Below are 25,975 nucleotides of genomic sequence, written 5' to 3' on the forward strand. Positions count from 1 at the left end.
GCCACCCTCCGGCGGGTGCGGGCAGGCAGACAGCAGGCACGCAGGAGAGGAAGAGGCACAAGGGCGGAAGCAGAGGGGCTGCCTTCCAGGTCATGTCAGTGATCAGGGGCCGCAGGGCGGAAGCAGATTGTGTCCCAGCGATGGGCTGTTAGAGCACTAGCTGTGGTCACCTTTCTCCCTCTGAAACTCTCTAAGCCTGGCGGATTGTCTGGTTTTGAGGGTCCCCCACCACTTGGGGCCCGAGGCACTCAGTCTCCCTTTATCCCCAAAGCAATGGTGCCGATGGAAAGATGTGGATCTGGCCTTGGGACAGTCAGAACCCACTTAGCACACAGGCAGGGGCTCCCTGCACTAACATTACTACTGTGGCGATGGAGGGGCAAGATTGCGGGCCTTCAGCCGAACTTCCGTGTTTCATTTCCAAGGTGTCACTTAGAAGAGTGAAGTTGATCTTATCAAATGGTTAAAAACCCCAACATTCTAGAGGTGGAACTGGCTGTTCAAAAGTGTTTTAATGACTATAAATAAGCGGGTCTGGGGAGAGTCCGATGCACCTGGTCATGTTTAATGTCATGCTTTCTGATTAGCTTTCTTCCTCCTACTCTGTTCGAGCCTCAGCCCGGCCGAGTCTGATAGTCTGCTGGGTCAGGATCAGGGCCAGGGCCTCAAGGACTCCTACCACAAAATCACTGTCAACAGTCCCAAATTTGGGTGTGCTCCATTCTTTTTGGAACACTTTCTCAACCCGTCACCCATTTGCACGAGGCCAGAAGGACAGGTGTCATTATCGGCATTTGACAAATGAGCATTCAAGGTTCGGAGAGGGAAAGGGACTTGCCCAAGGCCACACAGCAAGCCGGAGGCAGAGCTGGGGCCCATCTGCTTCCTGGAAGCCGGTGGTCCTGCGTCTGGTTTTCCGTCTGAGCTCTGCTCTGGGAGCAGGGCAGCATTTGGGCTTCCCCCCTCTCTCTTCCTTTCCTCCCTGTCTCTGCAACTACAGGCCAGCCTTTTTTTAAAATCCTCACCCGAGGACATTTTTCCATTTTTTGTTCAGATAGAGTGGGAAGGAGAGAGAGAGAGAGAAACATCGACGTGAAGGGACACATCGAGTGGTTGCCACCCGCACGACCCAACCAGGGCTGGGGACAAACTGCAACCGAGGTACGTGCCCTCAGCAGGAACCGAACCCGGGTCTCTCTGGACAGTAGGCCGACACTCCAACCCTGAGCCAAACTGGCCAGGGCCAGACCAGGCTTTTTTTGCTTCACAGAGAAACCTTTGAAGATGAGTTTTTGGCTTTGCAGATGCCAGGAAGCCTGTGTGGGGATTGGGGGTCCACTGGGGCTTCTGGACCTGGCAGACTGGGCTGGTGGTGGCCCACGGCTCTTACCTGGCGCCGTTTAACCAGGTCATGGCTTCGGGCTTGTGTTCCCAGGAGGAGGCCCTTTCCTGAGAGGGGTCTGTTGGGGGCGAGGCGAGCCCCACTGAGGACAGGTGCTCTGTGAGGAGAGGGCTGGCTGGGAGCATAAGCGAAGGCCACCTGAGCAAATCTCATCATGTCACACTCTTTCCCCAGCGGAGGGAGCCCAGACATTTTGAGTTTGGAAAATTCTGGAAGCACGGGGCCAAAGTCTTGGCAGAGGAAGCCAGGCACGCAGGCCCAGCTGGGAAGCCAACAGCAGGGCAGTCCGGCGAGAGCTGAGCCGAGGCCCATGCTCCAGGCCTGGCACATGCTCCTTGATGTATGGCCTGCTTTCCTATGGGGCCACCTGGGCTCCCACCAGATACTACCAGGGTGTGCCTGACCCTTAGTACAAGCCGACTTTGCTGGCGCTCTGTGTAAAAATGAGCATGCAGACTTGGGGACCCTCAGGAGGTCTGATGATGCCAAGTCTGTGCCCTCCCTGGGGACGACCTGCACCACAGTCGCCCGAGCATAGTGCCCATTGTCAGGTTCTGCCAGCTCAGCTCTTACAGCCCCCTGGCCTGCTCTCTGCAGCAGTCTTGCTTTCCCAGATGAGCTGAATGCTCCTTGGGCTTGTGACCACATCTCCCCAAGCTCCTTGCTCCAGACAGTCCATGTCCCCAGCCAGGGTTGGGCCACGTCCCTGGCCCTGGAGGCGAGTCTAATCTAGGGTAGTGGTTTCCAACGGGGGGCTGCTTAGCCACCAGGCAACCTTTGGCAATGCCTGGAAAGAGTTTTGGTTGTCATGGCTGCGGGAAGTGTTGGGTTGCTATGGCATCCAGTGGGTAGAGGCCAGGGATACTGCAGAACACCTAAGTGCACAGGACAGCCCCACAGCACAGAAGCATCCACCCGGATCATCAGTAGGCTGAGGTGGAGAACTCCTGGCCACGTGGTGGGAGCATGAGCTCTGGAGAGAGACATTCTCGACTTGTATTTCCTCCTCCAAAGCTTCTAGCAGTGTAAGCTTCCAAGTTTCTCTCTTTCTCTGAGCCTCGGGGTCCTCAGCTGTTTTGTTGTCAGAATTAGCATGTTTAATTCTTAGCAGATGCTTGGCAGCTAATAAGGACTTGGTACATGGTAGCTGTTCTCATTCATTAAGCACTTCCGGGAGGCAGGAGTCCAAGAATCAGATCTCACCGTCAGGCTGGTGCTACAATGAGTCTTCGCATCAGCTCATGAGCAGTGTGCGGATGGAGGCAAAGGCAGCCTAGTTTGGGGCCTAGGAGGGGGTGACCCACTGAGGGAGGGAGGGCTGCACAGTGGAGTTAGGAAAGGCTTTTAAGAAAACCTTACTTGATCGATTATTACTTAAGTCTCAAATGCACACTTCAGTTCCAAGACTCAAGATTCAATTCTACAAGTATTTTCCAGACGTCTATTCAAAGAGTAAGGTTCAGAGAGGTTAAATGATTTGTCTGAGGCTGCACAGCCAGACAGTAATGGCATGAGAATACCAGATGCCAGTAGTTGTTCCTGGCATTGGACAGGCAGGACTGTGGAGGCAGGTGGGGATGGTCACTGGGGGTCCTTGGTGCTGGAATGCAGGGAGACCACCCAGAAGGCACTGAGTGCTCTCCTCCTCCCTCAGGCTCTCCCGTGGCTCCCCAGTGCCTGTGTGTCCACCATCAGAGTGACCCTAGAGGGAGCAGGACTCTACACTCAAGAGCCCCTTCTATGGCAAATGTATCATGAAGAGGGTGGATTACACTTTAACTAGTTGCTTGGATTCTGGCACGAGACTTGTTTTCAACAAGCTCAAGTGGGGCCTGAGGAAGGATGAGTGCCAGGATGTTGAGATGGGGTTGGGCAGGAAAGACCCAGAAACGGGTCCTCAACCTTTCCATGGAGAGAAGCCCCTCACCCCCGTGGGCCGCTAGAGGCCGGTGGCCAGGGCAGTGGGCGGGCTCTGGGGGGAAAGGGGCACGTGGCACCAGACTGCTCATTCAAGATCAAGATGCCTCTGCTCAGAGTTTCTGGGGACGAGGCCCAGGAGTGGGGTGCTGGGCGCCAAGGCACAGCCCAAGGACATATGGCTGGGTTTAGGAGGACCCTAGTGAACTGGAAATGATTCCTGCCACCAGGAATCTCCTTGTAAGCAATGTGGAATCAGCATGCCAGCAGATCTTGGTCACCGTGTCCTGGCTTCAAGGGAGGGCCCACGGACAGCCCTGAGGGAGAGTCGGCCTGCCTGCCCTGGCCGGCAGGTGGAAGAGTCTACCCCACGGTTTAGGTCTCCGGGGACTCAGGAGGAGTTCACAGCTTCTAAGTCATTTCACCATTATGGATTAGTTTCTTTCACTTTGGATCGAATCAGATATGCAAAACTAGTTCAAATGCAAAACTTTTAGGAGAGATTACAGCTTTAAGGCTTCAATAGCCAATACCCTTAGCTATCCAATCCCCAACCCAGGAGGGTCCATGGGAAGGGCACTGGCGGAAGAGGAAAGAGGGTGTCAGATGATCATATGTGGGTTACAGGAAAAATGATCTCTTCTTATCTTGGGGTGAGTCACCAAAAATTTTTGTAGGCAGACCCACCCTAATAAAACCTCTTCCCTCTGTAAACTTGTGTTGTTGAGGGGATTTGTGGACTGCAGTGTGGGGTGTTTAATGTAAAATTCCTTTGCCGAGTCCTCGTGTAGAAGCCCCGCAGCAGCTCCATGCATCACCCATGGGCATCAATTATTTATGGTCCTCTTCCTGCCTCCACACTTTTCCCTTGTGGCCCAGGGGGATTATAGACTCTTAGAGTCCATGCACCCTTGTGAGGCACGGATCCCTTCTGCCAGCTTTCTGGTAGTTTATTCTTGATTACCCAACTTGACAGGGAGTTTACCACCTCAGCAGACAGCCAGCAGTAAGAGAAGCTATTCCAGCTATTAGTGACCTTCACATGTACTTCCAAAAGCTAATGAAAGTATTGGCTTCAAAATCAGTTCTAGAATTGGCCAGGGAGCCGTAGCCGGTCTTCCTGATGGTAATTTCCAGGATATTCTCTTTCCCTTTTTACAGATCAAGACTAGAGTTTCCTGGGGCGGCTCCAGCTCTCTCGGTTTTCCCCAGTGGCTCTGATCTTCTCCATCAACGTGGGGTGCATTTTCTGTGGCCTGGAGCCTCGAGCTCTTCGGGAGGCCAGGCGACGTCTTGGGGTCTCCTCTCCTACCCTGGGCTCTGGTCCCTCCTTCCTCTGGTTGCTTTTACCTTTCCTAACTCAAAGGGTGGTTTCCTTATTGACAGATGGCAGCAGACCAGGCGATGAGCTGCTGGGCCTTTCCTCGGCCATTTGAGAACATTCTACTGGGCCCCTCCCCCAGGGCTGGAGACCCTTCCTCTGGCAACGGCACAGGCTCAGCAGCTGAAGGCTCCTTCAGCGCATCTGCAGGAAGTAGCTGTCTGAGGCTGTCAAGGTGGGGCATTCCAGGGGCAGATAAAGCCTGGGGTCTCGCCCAGGAGATGGACTCACTTGGGCTCAGGACCTGCTCTGAGCAAAGCTAAAAGGCTGGACCCACCCACCCCTGACCCCCAGAGAGAGCTGACTGAGCATGAGGTCTGAGGAGCAGACTCACAGGGACAGATTGGCTGTGGCCAATGACGATGGCATCAGTGGCTGGCACCAGACCAGTCATCATCACACCATTCTTTTGGGTTTTCCTGCAAAGTTTTTTTGTTTTGTTTTTTTTTAAAGAATTAAGGAGTCCCAGATTCTGATGTAATTATCTTCTCTTTTAAAGTCCTATCACATAAAAAATTCCAGGTGCCTGTCACTTGAAAAGAAGACTCGGGGTGACAGAAGAACTGGGGTCTGTATCTACAGGATGGGGAGAGGCACCCAGGTCTCTCTGACTGGGCAAGAGAAAAAGAGCTGGGCACGTAGAAGCTGAAGAGGGCAGTGCATGACCTTGACCTAAACAACAGGCTGGGGCTCTGAGCTCCTGCAGCCGGGGACCACAGGTCCTCAAGGACTCGCCGTGCTCCACACACTGAGCCGGATGGGCCATTTTCAGGGCTCCACCGAAGTACTCCGAAGAGCTGAAGTTTATCTTCATTTCCCTTCTCTCAAGGTTCCCTGGTTTCTGGGTACACACAGATCATAGTACGAGGAGCAGGAGACTGAAGTTATGTTTAAAGAATCTTTCTTCCCAATTCGACTTCGAGCTTCTGTCAGCTAAAATGTTGCCTTAATCTTCATCTATTTATATGTCCCCAGTTCCCGGTACAGAGCCTGACACATAGGGAGATGCTCAAGAAATGGTCACGGAATGAATGAAGGAGGCAGGGGACACCCCTCTCTCTTCGGGGCCTACATCCGGCTGGCCCCTCGTGTGCTCGGACTGCCCCAGTGCTGTGCCCACAAACTTCCAACGTTCTTCTCCCTGCCACCGTGGCTGCAGAAATCCTGGTCCTCAGGGGCCTGCCCTCGGCCAGCCCCTCCCCAGGTCCCTCCCTGACGGCCCCCACCCTGGGCCTCTCCTTCTATAAGACCCTGATCACACGCTGTCTTGATTAGCATTAGCTGTGTACAGGCGGCTCCACCAGTGAGCAGAGAGTCTTCACAGGGCCCCATGGATGGGGGCCGCCTGAAGTTGCACATTTTTACCTAGGAGAAGTCTGTAGTTTCCGTATCCTATCCTCAAAGCCAAGGGCTGTTGCTTGGGATTATTGGCACGTTGACAGAATCCTGGCAGCAAGAGGGAATTCTGGTTCCTTTGGGTTCCTTCTGGTTTCTGGTGATAAACGCTTGCTGGATTGAATGAAATTGGATTTCCTTGCTCAGTTTTCTCTGACCCCAGGTTTGGAGACCGGCACTAGAGTCCTGACTAGCACATGACTTGCCTGGCCCGTTGGAGGGACGCTCTCGCCTGTCCTCCCGCCAGCTCATCACCCTCGGACTGCGAGCTGTGAGCTCCTTGGGGGCAGGGCTCTTGCCTCTGCACCTCGTGGGGTCCAGCACAGGACCCAGCATGCAGCAGGCCCTGGGAAGATTTGCTGTGATCACAGGACAACCGTTCCCACCTGCCGACTTGGCAGGACTCAGCATGAAACGGGTGCAGGAATCTGGAATTCCTGGAAGGGTGTACAGTGCCCTGCACATACCTTGACTGTTAGGGTTACAGGCAGTTACATGTACATCTTGCTGTATGAGGTGGGCACGGGACTGTTCAGATGCTGCGCAGGAAAAGCTGAGCGTGAGCTGTTTCCACGCTTCTGCCTGCTGCCTGTTGTCATACGGCCCCTCGCTCCACTCGGGGATTTCTGACTCGGACCCCAAGACTCCACACTCCCCTACAGAGCAGCCGCTCGCTCGGAGTGGGGTGAGAGCCTGCGATGGGCATTTCTCTCACCGAGAGCACGTCAGCCGGTCACTCACCCGTTCTATGACTTGGTTTCTGAAACCGGGAACAGAAACCCTGCCCTGTCCCTCCTGGAGGAGCTGGCAGAACCCGTGCACATAGCTGGACACCTGTCTATTCAGAGCACGCCCAGGAGGCTCGCACCGGTCCCGGCACAGCCAGGCTTCCCACGTGGCTTCCCGGCACGGGTACTTCCAGGCAGGCTCGTACCCCGTTTATAAAGCGTTTTCACCGGTGACTCCTCTGTCCCTCTGGCAATCCTGTGAGGTTTCAGCCCCAACTTGTGAATCAGAACCAGGTGAAGTGTGTAGAAGGTGACTGACGGCCTGAGGCTCTGGGCCTGGGGTGCAGAGCCCCAGATGGATGTGCTTTACCATATGCCCACCTGGGACCTCTGAAATCTGATGTGAGTTCGCACCGAGAGGGGGCCCATGTGGACACATCTGGGCGCCCTCCTAACATTGGTTCAGGGCTGTGCCCCTCACGCACAGGCCTCCTCGGTCACGTGCAGTTGGTTTTGCCACACTGGCCTAGTTATCGCACAAGGCTCAGTGGACTAGATGGGACCATTGGTGCTGCAGGAAATGTCCCCATCAGGACTCTGCACAGAGAGGGTGAGACAACTTACTGTCGAAGACCTGATTCTCTCTTCCAGCCACAGAAAACGGGAGGCAGAGAGACTCCAAGAGAAAGAAGGGGGAGAGAGACAGCCCAGGACAGGGGAGCCGGCCGGGGCGCTGAGTGTGCGGAGGGTGGTTCCGAACCGGTGTGTACCTCCACCACGTGAGAAGAGAAGCCGGTCTGGGACATCTCCAGCCCAAAGGAGGTTTCGTTCTTGTTGGTGCCTAAGACAGAGGGGCAGAAAGAGGTCAGTTCCACGTCTGATGACAGTGCCACACACACCTGCAGCGTAATCCACAGCACCGGTTTCCCAGGGAGCACCCGGGGAGGCGAGGGGGGCCCCGAGGCTAAGCCCTGCTTGTCTGACCCAGGGGCAGGCACCCCGCAAGGGAGGCACCGAGCACCTCCAGGTGGTCGTGTGGGTTTATCAGTGGCCCACTCCCTGCTGGAAAGGACTTGGGGCAACTTCTCTCGAAGGGCATGTCTACCACCTGACTGTCAACGTACCTGCCCCAAGAGGGGGGAGAGCAGGCGAAGGGCAGGGACATACATTTTTGGGCGAGAAATGGCATTTCCCACTTTGTTCATTCCTCTGATTCGCCAGGTAGTTCCGGCTGCTCTGGGTGACCCCCAGGCATCAGCCCCACCCTCCGGAGGGCGATGTCACCACGGCAGATGTGCGCCGAAAGCCCCTCCCCCAGAGGGCCCTTCCACACTGGTCATTGCAGCCGATGTTCTTGTCACCCAAGGCAACCATTTTGAGGAGGAACACACTGGTTTGGATATTTAAGTTCTAGTGTGTGTCAAAACTCAGGTTCATACTTCCTATCTATCCTCGTTCCGGAGGACTGTCGTCTCTCCGTGGGTCTGCAGCTCGTCCTTTCCAGCGCGCTGCAGACTGCCCGGCTCCCGATGCTGCCTTCCACCTCCCGCCGGTCCTCCTCCTCCGTTAGGCAAAGCCCAGCGTGGGAAGGGCCGTGGCAATATAGGTGCGAATAGATGGCCCTGCCTGCGGGGGTTTAAGGCCTGGGGAGAGGCTGTCTGAAGGAGCCCGCAGAGTGCTTTGTGGGGTGGGGGCGGGGATCGGGGATTTAGGCTCGGAGTCAGCCAGCAGGGTTCAAACTAGGGCTGCCAGATGAAACACACGACTCTCAGCTATCGGATTTCAGACGAACAAGCCGTTTTTAGTTTAAGTTGGCCACAAATAGTGTGTTTCAGCGGCACTAGGGCTGGCGGCTGTCGCTCAAACCCCAGCTCCTCCTCAAGCTGTGGGTGCTTCGGCAGGTCGCTGTGCCCTGTGAGCCTCAGTTTCCTGAGTGGCAAAAGGAGGAGGCGATCAGCCCCCGCCCCGGGGCTGTCCTGGAGCGCGGCCCACGCTGCCACCTGCACAGTAACAGCGCTGGCGTTTCTCGTCGAGGGAGGACCATTCCACCCTGTGGGCTGGAGTTCACTTCATCTGATGTGACCCCAGGAACGCGGACCCCTCTCTGTCGGAACTGCTCACCTTCCAAGCTGAAGATCCGGTCCCCCAGGGCATCGACGATGTCCTTCAGGGCTGCCTCGTCAGTCACGTTGAAGAAGTGCTTGTCATCCGGGTCACTGGCGATGTACTTGATTTCGTTTAGGAAGGTTTCTGGATTGATCCCCCTGCGGTTGTAGTATCCCAGGACCTGCCAGGGAACAAGGCGGGGGACAAACCAGGACATGGCACAGGCTTCCGCACACTCATGGCCCAGCCCGGCCGGGGCGCTGGAGCACGCTCGCTGGCCTCGCCGAGTCCCCGAGTCCCACTTGCACGGGGAAGCAGACAGTCTGGTAGGGCCGGAGCCGGCCCTGCTCTAAGACAGGGTTCTGGGGATTGGGAGGCTGGAGGGTTTCTAGTTCTCTAGTTTTAGAACCTCCCTAGAAATAGAGAAAAACAAACAAAAACACAAACCCATGGCGGTTGGTGGGCCTAGGCCATGCAGAAGGAAGATTCTCAACTTGCTCTTTATTTTAATATTATTTTTATTGTTTTTAATCCTCACCGGAGGATATGTTTTTATTGATTTTAGAGGGAGAGGAAGGGAGAGAGAATCATTGATGTGAGAGAGAAGTATCGATCAGTTACTTGCTGTATGAGCACCGACTGGGGATGAAACCCACAACCGAGGTATGTGCCCTGACTGGGAATCAAACCTGCAACCCTTTTGGTGCACAAGATGACACTCCAACCAACTGAGCCACCTGGCTGGGGCTCAATGTGCTCTTTAGAAGATGAAGCAAGGAGAGGCCCATCTGAGGGCCCGGACAGCTTGTTCACTGCCCAGAAAATGCCCCCTGGGTTCCTCAGGGGTCTGATGGTAAAGCCTCTATACGCTAGCTGGCAGCCTGTGGGCAAGGGCAGGGGGCAGGACAGGCGGGGCAGGACTCACGGCCACAGCGTATCTGGTCACGTTGTCCCTCTCGCTTTGCTGGATCACCTTCTCCAGGTCCGGGCTGTCGTGGGACTCCCCATCCGTGATGACAATCATCACCTTCTTGGCCCCTTTCCTTCCACCCTTCTGGAAAGCTTCTGAGCTGAAACCCGAGCACAAGGTGTTTGGGGGTCACAAGGAGGAGATGAGGATGGGTTAGCCCCTGGTGTTCCCCCAGAGGGGCAGCCACAGAAACCAGGGCCAACCCCAACCCACTCCCCATCTCCAGAAACCCAAAAGGTGTTGGGACCTTGAACCACAGAAGAAGCATGGTTGAGATATCCAGACCTCTCAAATAGACCTGTAGCTGCCTGTCTTTCAAAAGTGACTTTAGCCTGGCCAGTGTGGCTCAGTTGGTTGATCATCATCTCAGGTAATAGTTTGATTCCCAGTCAGGGCACATGCCCAGGTTGCAGACTCAACTCCCAGTAGGGGCGTGCAGGAGGCAGCCGATCGATGTTTCTCTCTCGTTAATGTTTCAATCTCTCTCTCCCTCTCCCTACCTCTCTCTGAAATCAATACAACATATTTTTTAAAAGTGACTTTATAAAGCCCCTCTAGGGTCCTGATCATGCTGTTTTGGGCAAGCAGAGCGGGTGGGGTGGGCTGGGAGGGGAGTTCAGGCTAAGATGGAGATCTTTTGAGGCTCGAAGTTGGTGGTTCAAAACCCAGCTGCACATTAGAATCACCTGGGGAGTCGAACAGCAAGTGATGCCTAAGCCCTATCCAGACTCTTGAACAGAATCTCTGGGTGGGGCCTGGGCATCAGTCTGTTTCAGAAGCTCTAACGAACACCAGCATTGGAGCTACTTCCCCGAGTCCTGAAGAGGTGCTGTGTTGGAGTGATTTAATGCCCAAGCAACACTAATCCATAAAATCTGTGTAATGAAGCCTACAAGGTTCTCGTTTCTCCCACGAGGACAACTTTGATTCTATTTCGGGAACTATTAAATATCAAATTCTACAACAAATATCCCTCCTTTTTGCCTTTTATTTTGTTTTCAGTGCTGGGAGCAGGCGCTTGGCCTGCCTGTTGGGCCATCCAGCCAGGGGACGGGGTGGGGGCGGGGCTGGCACACTGACCCTTGACGCGGCGGAAAGACTTGCAGCTGGAAACCCATCCATGTAGCACGGAAAACGGGCTCCTGAGCCATCACTGGCTCTTGGTGCCTCTGTGGCCAACTCTCTGTTAGACTGTGAGGTTCTCAGCAGGGCAGACATGGTCTGGCCCAGCAAGTAGAATTTGCCAATGAGGATCTAAAAATAAATGTTACCCTTAGACTGCAGTGATTCCTCATGGGTCTGACCCATAGGTTTAAGCTCCACAATGCTGGGTCAAATGTTGATCTCTGGGCCCCAAGCTTCTGTTCCCAGAGGTGTCTCTTGTCACACAGCAAGCTGATGAGCTGATATGTGTGATCTAGATGTTGAGGAATTCACAAAACCGAATCAATTCCTTCAGAGCCTCTTCAAGCTACCAGTTAAGAGAAACAGACCATCTGCCCTTCCTTCTCTTAGCGACTCTACGATATTCTGGATATGCTGACTTAAAAAAAACCAACCCTCTAGTTTTAGTATGAGCTGTGGACAGAAGGGGGGCAGAGGCACACTTGACACAACTAGGGCAGATTTTGGGCTTAAGTCTGACCCATTGGAGGGATAACGCTATTAATTCCTCAAAGGAGATTCTAGATGCTTCTGTGACATCATTAGAGGACCAGGCTCAGGAATAAAACTCCATGCAAAAAACATATAGCAGGGCTCTGGCCAGTTTGATTCAGCAGTTGGAGCGTTGGCCCGTGGACCAATGAGTCGTGGGTTCTATTCCGGTCAAGGGCACGTACCTCGCTTGCAGTTCGTCCCTGGCCCTGGTCGGGTCATGTGGGAGGCAACCAGTTGGTGTGTCTCTCACATTGATGTTTCTCTTTCTGTCTTTCACTCCCTCCCATTCTATCTGCTGATAAAGAGACAAATGTCCTTGGGTGAGGATTTAAAAAAACCCAAATAGCAGGGAAAAAGCCAAGAACAATTTCAGGATCATATTTTCATATAGTGGACTAGAATGAATATCTGTGTGAATCTGTGAATACTGGCATGAATCAGCAGATTTAAAATTGTGATTTTGTATTGTCCCTTTGTATTGGCTTTGTTCCACTGTGAAACAGACTATAAATTCCTGAAGAGCAGTGAACCCAGAAGAGCAGTGAACCCAGAAGCCAGAGTGACCCTGTGGGAAAGTAGGTCACCTGCTCAAAACCTGCAACGGCTCCCATTTTTCCCAGGTCCTGACTCTGGCCCACCGAGCCTTTATGATCTGAGCCCTGCCTTCTGCTCATTCCTCTCCACCCACACTGGGTGCTTCGCTCATCCTGGAACAGGCACGCTCCGTCTTTTTTGAAAAAAAAAATTTTTTTTTCTTTATTGATTTTAGAGAGAGAGCTTAAGGGAGAAGGAGAGAGACAGAAACATCGATGAGAGAGTACATCGGCTGGCTACCTCCTGCATGCCATCCACTGAGGATTTGGCCCACAACCTGAGCATGTGCCCTGACCGGGAATTGAACCAGCGACCTCTTGGTGCTGGGTCGATGCTCAACTGCTGAGCCACACTGGCTGGCAGGCACGCTTCGTCTTAGTGCCTTTGTCTAAGCTGCCCTCTCTCCCGAAACGCTCCTCCCAGGTACTTGCTTGGCCAACCTCTTCACCTTCATCGGGTCTCCACTGGAATGTCAGCTCTCAGAGAAGAATTCCCTGAGGACTCTGCTTTTTTTTTTTTAATCCTTCTCCTGTGATTTTTAGATAGACTGGAAGTTGGGAGGGTGGGAGAGAGAGAGAGGCATTGATATGAGAGACACACGTTGATTGGTTGCCTCCAACACAACTCCAACCAATCTCGACTGGGTCAGGGATCGAACCTGCAACTCAGGGATGTGCCCTTGACCAGGAATCAAACCCATGACCCTTCGGTTTGCAGGCTGATGCTCTAACCACTGAGCAAACTGGCCAGGGCAAGGACTCTGTTAATGCTGATTAAATATTTGCCCTCTCCAACTTGCTTGACTGCCTTTACCTTTACTGCTCTGCTTTGTCCCATCGCTTTTATTGTTACTTGTTTCTTTCTTTCTGTCTTTTTTTTTTATAAATACTCACCCAAGGACATTTTTTTATTTATCTTCAGACAGAGTAGGAGAGAGAGAGAGAAAAATTGATGTGAGAGAGACACATCGACTGGCTGCCTCGGCATGACACTGACCAGGGCTGGGGACGAATCGCAACCGAGGTACGTGCCCTTGACCGGAATCGAACCTGACACTCTTTGGTCCATGGGCTGATGCTCTAACCGCTAAGCCAAACTGGCCAGGGCACTTATTTGTTTCTTTATGTATTGTCTGCCTCACCCTCTAGAATGTCAGCTCTACAAAAGCAGGACATTTGTCTGTTTTGTTCTCTGACCTATTCCTAGTGCCTAAAACAGGGTGAGGCACATAGTAGGTGTTCAATAAAAGTGTTGCGTGGACTAAGGTTTCCATCATTTTGTCCCTGTGTCTCCCCAGCCCAGCCATGCATGGCTGCCAGACTGACCTTCGCAGACACATCTCAAGATAACACTCTGATCCTCAAGAACCTCCTGTGGCCATTCATGCTGTTTTAGCTACAACATCGTCACGCTCACAATTTGGCTGCAAGCAGTCTTCAAAGCTGCATGGCTCATTACCCCCCAGCATGAACCCCATGCTGCAGGTGGAGCGTGGCTGGGGTATAAATGTTCCTCTCTTTCCCTCTCCTCTGTCCTTATCAGGGCAGACGTCCTCTGTGGAATGGCTTCTCTCTTGCCTCGCCGCTGGAGTCCTGGGGTCCTCCTAGGACAGGTCAAATGCCACCCACCTTGCCATCTCTCCCTGGCCCCTTTCTTGGATCCCTTCCTCTCTCATCCTCACTGAGTTGGGCTGATGCTTATCAGAGCTCCCCTGCTGGGCCAGAAGCCGCAGGAACCTTCCCTGTAACTCCTCAAGTCCATGGGGTACATCTTCGTACGTTAGTAGGTGCACAGCAAAAATGCATATTGAATAAATGAGTGAGGAGAGAAAACCTTTTGCCTTCAGAGGCACTGGCTGTACTTTGGGACCCAAACTTGGCAGGGGAGGAAGATCAGGTTTCAAACATCACCTGAAGTGCAGATTACACACCCCAGTGGTCGGTCCCATGAGTCACGTGTGATTCAAACTACCTGTGAGTCAGACTTCCAGTGGCCCCGGGGTGGCGGGCTCCCTCCCTGTCGGAGGCAGTCAGCCTCACACTGAGGAGCGATAGCTCCATGGGCACAGGCTGCCCCTTGGCCCGGACATTTCACAGTCGCCTGCTGGGATCTCAGGGGCTCACCCCAACGATGACCACACAGCAAAATGGCCCGTCCCTCGAGAGAATGAGCAAGAGTCACTTTCACTCGGAGGGGTGCTCATTTAGAGACAAAGCTGGAGCAAGTTTGAACAGCACACAGAAATGCGTTAGTGGAGCAGTAACTTAATCATTACCTGCTGAGAGGTTGGAAAAACATTTTTTTTTTTTTGACCACGTGAAGTCATGTTACCACTCTATAGCTCTAACTGCAGAATTCTGGTAAACACATTGATTTACCCTATGCGAGGTGGGATTATAAGGCACCAGGACTGCGGTTTCAATGAACATAGCAGAACTCGTATCCACAGGTGTGAAATTTACAATTTTCAATCTAAATGCCTGGGATACAGTCATCTTAGGAGTTTAGGCCTCAGCTTGAAAGATCTTGAGGATTTGCCTTTAAAATCACTCCGTTTTCAGTGGAGGTGACAATGCTCTGAGCGGTGGCAGCGTCACTGGACTAAAGATGCAGCCGTCTGTGTGGGCGATGGCCAGAGACGGCACTCACTGTCATTACGGGTGCTGGCGGGATTTTTAAGGAGCCAGCCTCATGACTCTGCAATCTCAGACGGTGACTTAGCGGTGCTCTCCGCACTCCACAGGTGACAAACGCTGCGCAGGAAGCGCCTGACCTCACAGAGCCTACACGCGTTCGCAGGGTCACTGCAGAAGGTCTCTTCCAGTGCTGGTGCAGCAACAGTTCCCGTCACAAACGCCCTCTGCAGGGTGACCTTGCCAGTCCTCCAGCAGGAGGCGGAGCCAACGTCTCTTCCCCTTGAATCTGGGCTGGCTTTTGGGGCTTGCTCAGTCAAAGGTATATTCCGGGACTTCTGCAGCTAGGTCATGGGCGGTCTCAGTGTTCCTGCGTGGATCACTTGGAAATCTCCCTCTTGAGATGCTCCCCCTCAGAGCCCAGCTGCCATATCATGAAAAGAAACAAAACCAAGCCATATGGCCACGTGTGGGTGCTCCGGTCACCAGCCCCCGCTGAATTCCCAGCCTTCAGCTAGCCTCAACTGCTAGTCACGTCAGTGTGCCATTTTGGACATTCAATCCAGTCGAACCTTCCGGTGACAGCTGCCCCCGCTGACACCGGACTTCAGCCAAATGAGAAAAATCCAGGGGAGAACTAGTAGGCTGAGCCCAGCCAATCCCCAGAACTTTGAGGGATTAACAAATGATTGACTCAAGGTACTAAATTTTGTGGGGGTTTCTTCCACAGCGACATATAACTAGAATGCTCTCTGGAATTTAAAACAATGAAAAAAATTTTCTTTTTTTACCGAGCAAATTCGATGCCAAACGCGGTCCGGGTCTCTGTCCCTCCTCTCTGCTCGATGTGGCTGGCCGCCTGCACCACGTCTCTGACGGACCGGTAGTCGTTGAGGTGAAATTCGTGCACTGCGTCTTCTCCGTACTGAACCACTCCAACCTGCGGGATGGAGGAGCCGGCTTGGGCCACTGTGACCCTGGAACTTGGACCTTGGGTGCTGAGGTCCCCTGCAGTATGTTTCTGTCTGGGACTGTCCAGGAGTGAGGGGGGCTGGGCACCTTCGCAAGCCAAAAGGGCAGGTCCTGACAAGTCTGGGAGTAAACGGGTGGCGTAGTGACACAATGGGGGGGTGCCTATCTCAAGAGGAGACTGGTTTAAAGAAAAGTCCAACAGGTTCAGTTTTTTGCTTAAAAAGACAAAACTTAAGAACAGAATGGAAATCTAACATTTTAGGAATAGCATGGGGGGGGGCGGGGGGCTAAGGCATTGTTCACTAGACTCTGGAGCTAAGGGTCTTTAAAATTCAGAAGAGGAAAGGTCCTTTCATCCCTAAGGTTGATAAAATATTGATAATGTGAATAACTTCAAAATAAAAATAAAAAAAAAAAACCTTAAAGACCGACAGTAGAATTAGATGATAAAACATTACTGTTGGGCGGGCCCAGAGTTTGTTTGGTCCAAGTGCATTTCTGGTGCTGGTCTTCCACCCACGACGCCCTGAAGGCTCTTCCCGTGCTGGGAACTCATTGCTGCATAAGAAAGCTCCCTCCCTTTCTACAGCTCGAGTCAGTACAAAAGAATTTCTTAGATGAATTTGAAACCTGCCTTGGAACGTCTGTCCGTGAGTCTCTGTCCACCTGCCAGAACATTACGAGTCACGTGCTGGCAGCGACGGCCCCTCCGAGTCCCTTCTCTGAGACCGGTGAGTCTAACTGTCCCCGAGCCTCCCTCCGCAGGGTCCGAGTGCTAGCAACAATGCCTGCCTGCCTTCTCACTCTAGCTGGTCAAACTCTTTCCTAATAGGTGGTGACTATCCCAGTGTTTGACCTTGGAAGTGAGGTCTCCCCCAAACTCTGCCTTGATGAGCCCAGCAGAGATGGGTGTCCTGGGCTGCAGGGCCCGCCTTTCCGCCTACACTTTATTAGCTCATGCCAAGATGCTTCCTGCACACCCCAAGGCAGCACCTGCCATGGGTTTGGGGGCCCTGTTCGGAGGAGGAAAGCGCCCCAGAGATGCTCACCTGGATCTGCCCAGGGCCAATGTAAAACTTCTTCAGGATGTTGATGAGGAAGTGCTGAACCTCCACCCAGGGGTAGATGCTGTTGGAACCGTCCAGAACAATGACGATGTCCATGTAGGTCTGGCACCCTGGAAGCGGGGGACACGGTCACGGCTACCCAAGGAGCCAGTGTCTGCAAGTTCCTGATTCTCTAGATGACTGTCCAAAGGATAATTACACATGTGTAATTTCCTGGGCTGGGGAGCTGTCCGTGGGCAGGACACTGATTTTGGCAATGTGAACGACAAGCCTGGGAATTCCTGGCTCTGCTCTGCTGCTCCGTGCTGACTGTTTGGACAAGGCTTACTGACCCCCGACTGCCTCTGCTCCCCAGGAACTCTGCTCAGCGCGGACTGACCCCGCCAGTGGGGCAGTGTTTCTGAGGCAGCCAACACTGCCCAAAGCAGTACCTGGTTTTCATTTGTTTGGCTGTAATGTGCAGGCTGAATGAATGGGTTTCACTTTTTAGGAGGTGGTATGGTGTAATGGTTAGGAATGTGGAATCTGTTTGATTCCTGGCTTTGACCTTGGGCAGGTCACTTAACATCCTGGCATTTGTTTTCTCTTCCGTAAAACTGACATAATGATAGTAGAGGATTGTCACGAGGAATTAACGAGCCGATGCTTCTACAGGGCTGAGCACCAAGCAAGCGTTCAGGAAGGCGTAGCTGATATTATTTTCCTTGAAAAGCAAACCACTTTGTTAATGTGGCAATGATACCATGGGTCAAGCTCTCCTGCCTGTATCTCCACTCTGAGCAGAAAGCCTTCTCTATATTTTTGTAATATTAATGCCGCATTCAAATGAATAATAAAACCCCAAAAATCTAATGAAACATTGGTTATGTAAATAAATGTAAAAAACTTCTTTTAAAATCTAAGCAAGTTATTTCTATTTGTGAATGGTTGGGGTTACTTTGAAATAAGACATGACAGGATGCAATATGATATACTATGTACCATACAATGTTATATCATATTGAAATATTGGGCATCTGCTTATTTTTATTGGAGAGTTTTCACACTTAAAAAATCTACTTTACGGGAATACACATGGCAGGAGCCTTTGTGCTTGAACGTTCCAGCAACTCCTGCATCACGCAGGTCCAGTCCGTGGAAGTCAGTGCCCCCCCAGAGGAAGGTGGCAGTGCTGAGCCTGGGTGCCCCTCGCAGGCTTTGTGTTTGAGGGCGTTTGAGGAGCGTTCGGGTGTTTTGAATGCTCAGAGTCACCTCTGTTTCAGAAGTTGTGAGACACTCGTCCCATCAGCACGCTGTGTACAGCATGTGATGGCCTGACGCTTCCGGGCTGACAGCACCTGGCCGCGTCGTCCTCTCCCGGGGAGGTTTCGCTCCACAGTGAGGACAGTGCCGCCGTGTGGGGAGTGCCATGCGGCGGGCCACAGAGGTGACGGACGGAACTTCATTCCGAGGGGTTTCCGGTCTAGGGGTAGGGACCAGGTTTCTTTGATTTTTAAGCAAGTTTTTATTATTAAAATGCCTTTATTAATTGCTGATTATTTTTTGGTTTCAAATTTTTCTGTTTTAGATACCTTGGGAGTTATGATAAGTGAAATAAATCAGACAGAGAAAGACAAATGCCGTATGATTTCACTTATATGTGTGGAATCTAAAAAACAAAATAAATGAACAAATAAAACAGAAACAAACTCATAGATACAGAGAACAAACAAACTGGGAGCTGGGGGCTGGGTGAAAAGGTGAAGGGGTTAAGAAGGACACCCTGGCAGTAATACGGTAGTCAAGTACAGCATGAGGACATCAGGGGGTACTAGACTTATCCGGGGGGGTCACTTCATAAGTTATAAAAATATCTAACCACTATGCGGTACTCCTGAAACCAATATAATACTGAAAGTCAATTCTAATTGAAAACATTTTTAAATTGAAAATAAAATCAGGTATCTTGAGAAGAATCTTGCTTTTGGGTCTGTGGTTCCTAAACATGGCTGAACACTCCACTGAAACACACACACACACACACACACACACACACACACCACACCACAACCCCTGCCCCCTGGGGCTAATCTCAGCCCTGCTGAGATAGGACCGTCCTGGGATCTGTGTCTGATAAGCTCCCAGGGCCCTGCTGCTGGTCTGCTGGGCGGAAGGCCTCCACCACAGAGGTTCAGGGGCTGAGAATGTCACACTCGGCTAAAGGAAATAGCCACCTTAGCAGAGGTGACGTTCCCTGTGCACACTGCGGGCCCCTCCCAGGGCCCGGCACTGCCTTTCCCTCTCCCATTTTGTGGGAGTAGAATCAACGCCTCCTCATCGCCCTAAACAACCCTTTCCAGCCCCCATTGGAATGCTGCGTCTTGCTCCTCCTGCAAGTACCGTCTTTGCATCCCTGACTGGGCCTGTTGTCTCGGGGAGGCTGCAGCTAGCCAGAGGCGCTAATCCCCTCACCCTCAATAAACCGGCAGCAGCTGCTTGGGAGATGGTGTTTAACCCAGAGGAAATAGTGAGGCTTGGAGCCAAGCAGTCTGGGTTTGCGGGAGGCAGAGTCTGAGCATCACTTCCCAGACTTTCTTGGCGGGTGGGGAGTGACTGTGAGGTTCAGGGCTCCATGAGGCTCTGAGCAAACTGGGCCGAGCTTCCTGAGGTCCAGAGACACTGATTCAATGGGACTATTACCAGGGATATTGTCGTTCTCCTTGGTCTTCCACCTACAGGGCAACTAAACTGCATAACATTAATGGGCACCATTCACACTGTAGTCTAAATGAATGATGTCCCCAGAATTGTGCAGTGGGTAGGTTGCCTGCTGTATACATGGTGAGACAGCAACATCTTCCTCACTCAGGCTGGGTTTGCAGTGAGCCTCCCTGGCTACCAGGATCGCCTTCAGAACCTTAGCTCATTTGCCTTCCACATCATTCTGTGGGTGAGGGTGGGCCAAAATTATCACTCCCCAGAGGCCCAGAAAGGTCAAGAAAGTTGTCCCAGGTCACTACAGAGTCAGAGCAGGGTGGGGCTAGAGTCCAAGTGCTGCCTTTCTGCAGGAGAGTGGTGATCAGTGCCCCGAGGCTCCCATGGACTGGTAGCTGCTCAGCCTGAGTCTGCAGATTTGAAGCCACTTACTTTGGAGAGCTGGGGCCACGGTCTTGGAGAATCTGAAGTTGGAGTTGACTCGCGAACACATCCCTGTGGTGTAGTAGGAGCTCCCACACTCGTGAGACCAGAGGGGGCTGCAGGCCTAGAAACATAGCACAGTCCCCCCGTCAGTGGGGCGTTCAGGATGGGTCCAGGCCCAGCAGCCTTCAGCCTCGTCCCAACCTCCATGACCGAAGACAGATATCTCCTATCTGAGAGGTGGTTTGCCCAGGCTCTCAAGGGTCTTCTTTGGGTCGACCTGAACTCTCCTGCTGCCAGTTCCCTTGGTTTCAGGGGGGGATGGAGAAAAACGAATCTTAGAGTCCCCTTTTTCTATTTGCAAGGGTCTCATTCTCCATCCCAACGTCTAGGCTTGTTTCTCTCCTTCACCCTACCTGCCCACCCACCTACCACACAGGGTCTGGGAAAGCCTTTCATCCACGGGAACGGACTCTGTCTGAACAGGTCACCTGAAGGCCCTTACTGGGCAAACTTCCAGGACTCGGTCCTGGCAACATGCCCATGGATCTTACTAGGGGAAGAAAAAACAACGTCTCCGTTCTCTCTCTGAAAGTTGCTACCAAAAGCAATGCTATCAACCGCTTATTGAAAGACAGTGATGAGTTCCTCTCAGAGTCACAATCATTAAAAATGAAAATCCAGCTCCATGTCTTGTTTGCTCTCCTGCTGTTGGGAAACCCAGGACTAAATTTTGTGCTGTAATTTCCTTTGGTTTGGAGGAGTAATTATTCTACTTCCAATACCTTTATTTAGTTAGCTTTCTATTTTTACTCAGATTTTAAAGGGTTGGTTTTATTAATATCCTTTGTTGAAACTTCTATAGATTATTTTTGAAAGTAGGGGAGAAAAAAGAATGGGAGGGTGAATGATAGATGATGAATGGATGATGGATGGATGGGTGAATGATGGAAGATGCATGATGGAGGATTGATGGACGGGTGAATGATGGAAGATGCATGATGGATGATGGATGGACGGGTGAATGATGGAAGATGCATGATGGAGGATTGATGGACAGGTGAATGATGGAAGATGCATGATGGATGATGGATGGCTCGATAGATGGATTGATGAATGAAAGCATGGGTAGAAAGATGATGGATGAGTATAGGAAGAGATGTATAGAAGGATGGATGATTAGATAGGAGGAGGAGAGCATAGACACATATATTGATAGATGAGTGGATGAATGAATGGATGGATAGATAGATAAATGGAGAAATGGACAATTGGTTAGGGGGTGGACTGATGAGTGGATGGATGAATGGATGAATTAATGAATTAACAAGAGTTGCTATTTATATACCAGGGACTTAGTCTACCCACAAAGGTCCCAGAGGGTATATCATATCATCCTTCTTGGGCCTTCATCCCACCTTGTGAAGTTGGTGAAATCAAGTTAGTAGGAATATGACGAGAAGCCTCAGAGGGAAGAGGGAATAGCAACAAAGTCCCTGCCAGGCATGTGTGTGGACAGAGCCAGGGTTCCATTTGCACCTTGGTTGGGGATGATGAAGGGCTGTGGGCCGGCCACACAATGAGCACCTCAGGACATCGCCGGCAGAGCCACTGTGCTCTCCTCCAGTCCCTGAGCATCCCAGTCATCTCGCTGCGCTAGGGTCTGGTGCTCCACACCCCAGAGGTCTCATCTGTCAACAGAGGTGAACTGACGGACGAGAGCAAGGAGTGACACAGCCCTCCCATCTTAACCTGAGTGCTGCATTTCATTGGGCTTCTGGGGTAACTTTTTGTCTGCAATCCTCTCTTGCAGCTGTTTCCAGGAATAAGTCCCAGAGGGATCCTGTTTTACCCAAGGCCATGGTGGTTCACTGGGACGTGTGGCAAGGAGAGGCAGTGCCCCCATCATGCCAGCTGCACACGCCCACTGCGGGCAAAGCCTGTGCATGCTCACCTGGGCAGGGGCAGAGGCCGCCGAGCAGGACCGCTGCTGTCTTCTTCCCTAACAACATGTTCACACCACTCGTTCGCTTACTGTTGACCCCCAGGCCCGAATGTAAGCTGCAGGGGCTGCGGAATCCCCAGGGCTGGCACTGGGCTCGGTTTACTGTGAGTGCTCAGAATAATTGTCAAAGTGAAAGTCTCTGTCACCTCAGCCCAGGCACCCTCTCCTCTTCCTTCATTGCTAAGGTGTCTATTATTTTTTTACATATTTTTTTCTTTATTGATTTTAGAGAGAGAGGAAGTGAGAGGGAGAGAGAGAGAGAAACGTTGATGAGAGAGAACATTGATGCCTCCTGCATGCCCCCCACTGGGGATCGTGCCCACAACCTGGGCATGTGGCCTTACTGGGAATCAAACTGGTGACCTCTTGGTGCATGGGTCGACGCTCAACCACTGAGCCACACCAGCCGGGCAAGATGTCTATTCTTTAAAAACAAAACAGAAACCTCTGGGAAGCCCTCCCTCTAGTCCTGTGCAGTCCAAGTGGCCCCCCGCTTTGTAACCCTTCCCTGGCTGGAGGAAATCTGTGCTCACTCATTTTTGGCTTTCCTTCAAAGTCTTGTTAGGGTGTGTGGTGTGTCCCATGACTCTGATCAAACCTGGAGCAGAGATTCAGCATCTGCCTTGGACATTTGGCTCCTCAAAGGAAGGGATAGGTCCCCATCTGACTGTTGGTTTTTATTCCTGTTCCTTTCTGGCTTTGTCTCCCACCCTCAGGGCACGTGCATAAAAGGGCTCAGTCCTTTTCCTTGCCTGAATTGTCCCCGTTACCCTCCCACCAAAATCCAGACGCAGCAGACAGAGTGGCACAGGCAGGAAGCTAGCGGAGGGGCTGTGGTCGAGTGTGAGGGCAGGCAGCCTCGTGCAGAGTGCAGTGTACAAGGTGAGATGCACTCAGTCACTGTGCGCATTTCCTGGTCCCAAGGGGCAGGCCCATGGGGCCAGAGGGCTGGGGGGGCGGCTCTTACCAAGAAGCTGTTGTCCTTGGGGTTGGTGGCCAGGCTCAGGCCGAGGCGCATGTTGTCCTTCCGCTCAGACACGTTGGATAGGGTGACCCTTCCTGGGGTGGGAAGGAAAAGCTCAGCCTGCAGCCCCCCAGCCCACCCTCCACCCAGAGTGTGCTGCTGCCGCTGGCCACAGAGACGCCTGTGGTGGGGTTGGTGCCAAGCGAGTCCTTCCCAATTCTCCCTGCACATTGGTGTTGACCTTCACGGTTTACTGAGGCCTTGCCCAGACATGGTCTAATTATTTCCTCTCAACTTCCTGTGAAGGGAGGAAAGTGAGTCTCAGAGAGGCCAAGCAACCTGCCCAAAGTCACACAGGAAACACATGGCAGAGCCTTCATCTCTAGTCCGGAGCTTTTCCTCCTCTGATGGACCCAACATTCCCCTTGTGTTCCACCTGGCACAAACCAGGGCACCCACCTGGGCTGGCTTTCTCTGGGCAGTGTCTCTCCACATGTTTCTTCGAGCCAACCTGCCACCGAGCCTTACCCGGCCCTGCCCTGCTCCCTCACGGCTCAGTTCTCTGCTCGCCTGATAAAGTGATGACGCTCACTCAGTCTCTTTCACAAGGGAGCCAACAGCCAACCAACAAGAGTCTTCTGGAGGTAAAGATCTTGCCAAGAATGTCAAAGAGCAGGATTATCAGCCAACCGGATGTAGGGAGAGGGTGGTGGCAGATCAGAATTATTAAATAAATGATATCAGTTAAGGTTTTACTAGATCATAGTCAGGCCACTGATGGAAAGGAAGTAAGCTAGAATTCCCCGGACACGTGTTGGTGTGTAAGTGAATGTGCGCATGCACGTGTGTGTGTGTGTGTGTGTGCGCGCGCACACATGGGGATGGGCACATGGAGGAGGGTTTGGGGGAAGGAAGTTGGGCATTTTGTTGAGCCCAGAGCAAGTGGATCTCCCCTGCTGTGAGGAGGGCCCGGTAGGTATCCTCTCCGCTGGGGGAGGGAGCGAGCTCCAGGGATGCGAGCTCTGAGGGGCAGGTTTGCCTTTGGCAGCGTTGGCATTGGAAGCAGGAAGAGTTGGCCTGCCTCTGGGCCCAGGCCAGCAGGGCGTGCGTGGGGTGGGCATCAGCAGAGACGAGCAGAGGCCCCCGACTGCCCCGGGGCTGGGCCGGGCAGCTGTGTTTGTTGTTGTTTCCCTTTGGGTCCCTCAGTTTGTAGTCAGGTTCCTTTTGAAATCCAGCCTCTCTGGGCTGTGCTGTGACAGGGAATGCTTTCTAGTTTGTCTATCCAAAGAAACCAGAGAGAAAATAATAGTAATAGCCCTTGTTTTTTCAGAATCATCTCTTATCATTTACACAGTACCATCCACTTGCGCCCTCCCACGACCCTGGGAGGCCCAGAAGTCACCATTCCCATTTCACAGATGAGAAAAATCAAGGTGCACGAGGGTTAGGGACTTTTACAAAGGCCATGGCTGGTAAATGATCAAGTGGGGACTCGAACCCAGGATATCCAAGGTTCCATCCTGAGTTTCCCATCTGATGGCAGAGCCGTGGGGGCATTGGGATGGTTCTGAGAAATCTGGAGAGGAAGCTGCAAGCGCCAACTGGGCCACACCCCCGTCTCAGCAGCTTGCAGAATTCTCCCCTCCATTTATTTAAGGGGCACGTCCCTCCCCTCACCCTGCCCCCTCCTTTCTCCCTTGTCTCAATAACTGAAGTCCTTAGTGAAACTGCCTGCCCGGAAGCAGATGGGCATGGGAGGGAAGACCCTTGTGTTGGAGTGAGAAAGACTCAGGTTCAAGTCCTGTTTCTGCTGCTTGTGGATTTGAAACAGTCACCAACCTCTGCTCTATGACCAGGAGAGACCAGCGTCTTTCTACTGGGTCTCTGTGGGGGTCTGGGGACACAAGCCCCTCCTCACACAAGGCCTGCCTTCCAGGATCACCCCTCCTCATTAAAACCCCTGACTCCATCCAGGTGTTGGGAAGAAAGCACCAGCTGTAGAGTCTTTCATACTGAGGTGTGAAGGACTGACCCCCACTCAGCCTTCCCTGGAGAGACGGGAAAGGACATTCCTGGCCCGGCAGGGCTCAGAGCCTGGAAAGGCCATGGGAACACCCGGGACTCAGGTTTCCCTGCCTTGCATTTTCCACTGTGGGAATAAACTCAGATGTCTTCCTGCTGTGCGTGTTCCCTTCAGCGGTGGGGAAAGAACGCTCCTGAGTTGAAGGGCTTCCTGACAGGGCTTTTCCTCTGCCCTGACTCACTTTGCTGCCCAGCGTATGTCCCAGTTCAGGAATGTTTTCCACGGTCTGATGGCTTCTCACTGCCAGCAGGGGCTCCTCCTTTGCAGAAATTGGGTCCACATGGGAAACCAGAGCAAAGAGGAAGCGAAATGATCGGTTTATGCATCTGTGTCCCCACCCGGACCAGGAGCTCCTCTTGGTAGCCTAGGCCCAAGTCCAGTGCCCATACTTTCCCTCTGCCACAGCCATATAGCTATTCTTTCTGTTCTCCAACAGAGCAAGCTTAGTCCCACCACAGGGCCTTTGCACTTGCTCTTTCTCTGGTCCCACCTGGCTCCTTTTTACCACTAGACCTTTGCTCAAATGTTCTCTGCTCAAAGAGGCCTTCCTGACCACCTTGCTAAGGTAGAACCCCTCCCCATCTCCTTCCACTCCGCCTCTCTTATAACACCCTGGTTTATCACACAGCATTTATCTCTATCTGAGCTTATCCTTCTTTTTTTTTTTTTTTTATCCTCACCGGAGGACATTTTTCCATTTTTTGTACAGATAGAGTGGGAGGGAGAGAGAGGAAGAGAGAGAGAGAGAGAAACATCGACGTGAAAGGGATACATCGAGGGGCTGCCACCCGCACAACCAACCAGGTCCAGGGACAAACTGCAACCGAGGTACATGCCCTTAGCGGGAACCGAACCTGGGTCTCTCCGGACCGCAGGCCGATTGAGCTTATCCTTCTTCCTAGTTTTTCTACTCACTTATTGTGTCCTCCCAGCAGGGCCCCTGGCATCTTGTTCTCTGCTCTATCCCCAGTAACTAGCTTTG

General features: G+C 52.4%; 1 protein-coding gene across 1 annotated transcript in view; it reads right to left on the reverse strand.

The window, feature by feature from the left end:
- ITGA11 (integrin subunit alpha 11) overlaps nt 1–25,975 on the reverse strand; it is a 122,602-nt gene that overhangs the window by 41,179 nt on the left and 55,448 nt on the right. The window contains exons 4-10 of the mRNA XM_036269899.1: nt 22,914–23,005; nt 19,951–20,065; nt 16,807–16,934; nt 15,577–15,725; nt 9,855–9,999; nt 8,945–9,110; nt 7,594–7,664 (exon numbers count right to left, since the gene is read on the reverse strand). Coding sequence (XP_036125792.1) covers nt 7,594–7,664; nt 8,945–9,110; nt 9,855–9,999; nt 15,577–15,725; nt 16,807–16,934; nt 19,951–20,065; nt 22,914–23,005 — 866 coding nt within the window. The remainder of the gene's footprint in view (nt 1–7,593; nt 7,665–8,944; nt 9,111–9,854; nt 10,000–15,576; nt 15,726–16,806; nt 16,935–19,950; nt 20,066–22,913; nt 23,006–25,975) is intronic.

The sequence above is a fragment of the Molossus molossus genome, unplaced genomic scaffold (assembly GCF_014108415.1).
Source record: "Molossus molossus isolate mMolMol1 unplaced genomic scaffold, mMolMol1.p scaffold_m16_p_1, whole genome shotgun sequence".
NCBI classification, from domain to species: Eukaryota; Metazoa; Chordata; class Mammalia; order Chiroptera; family Molossidae; genus Molossus; species Molossus molossus.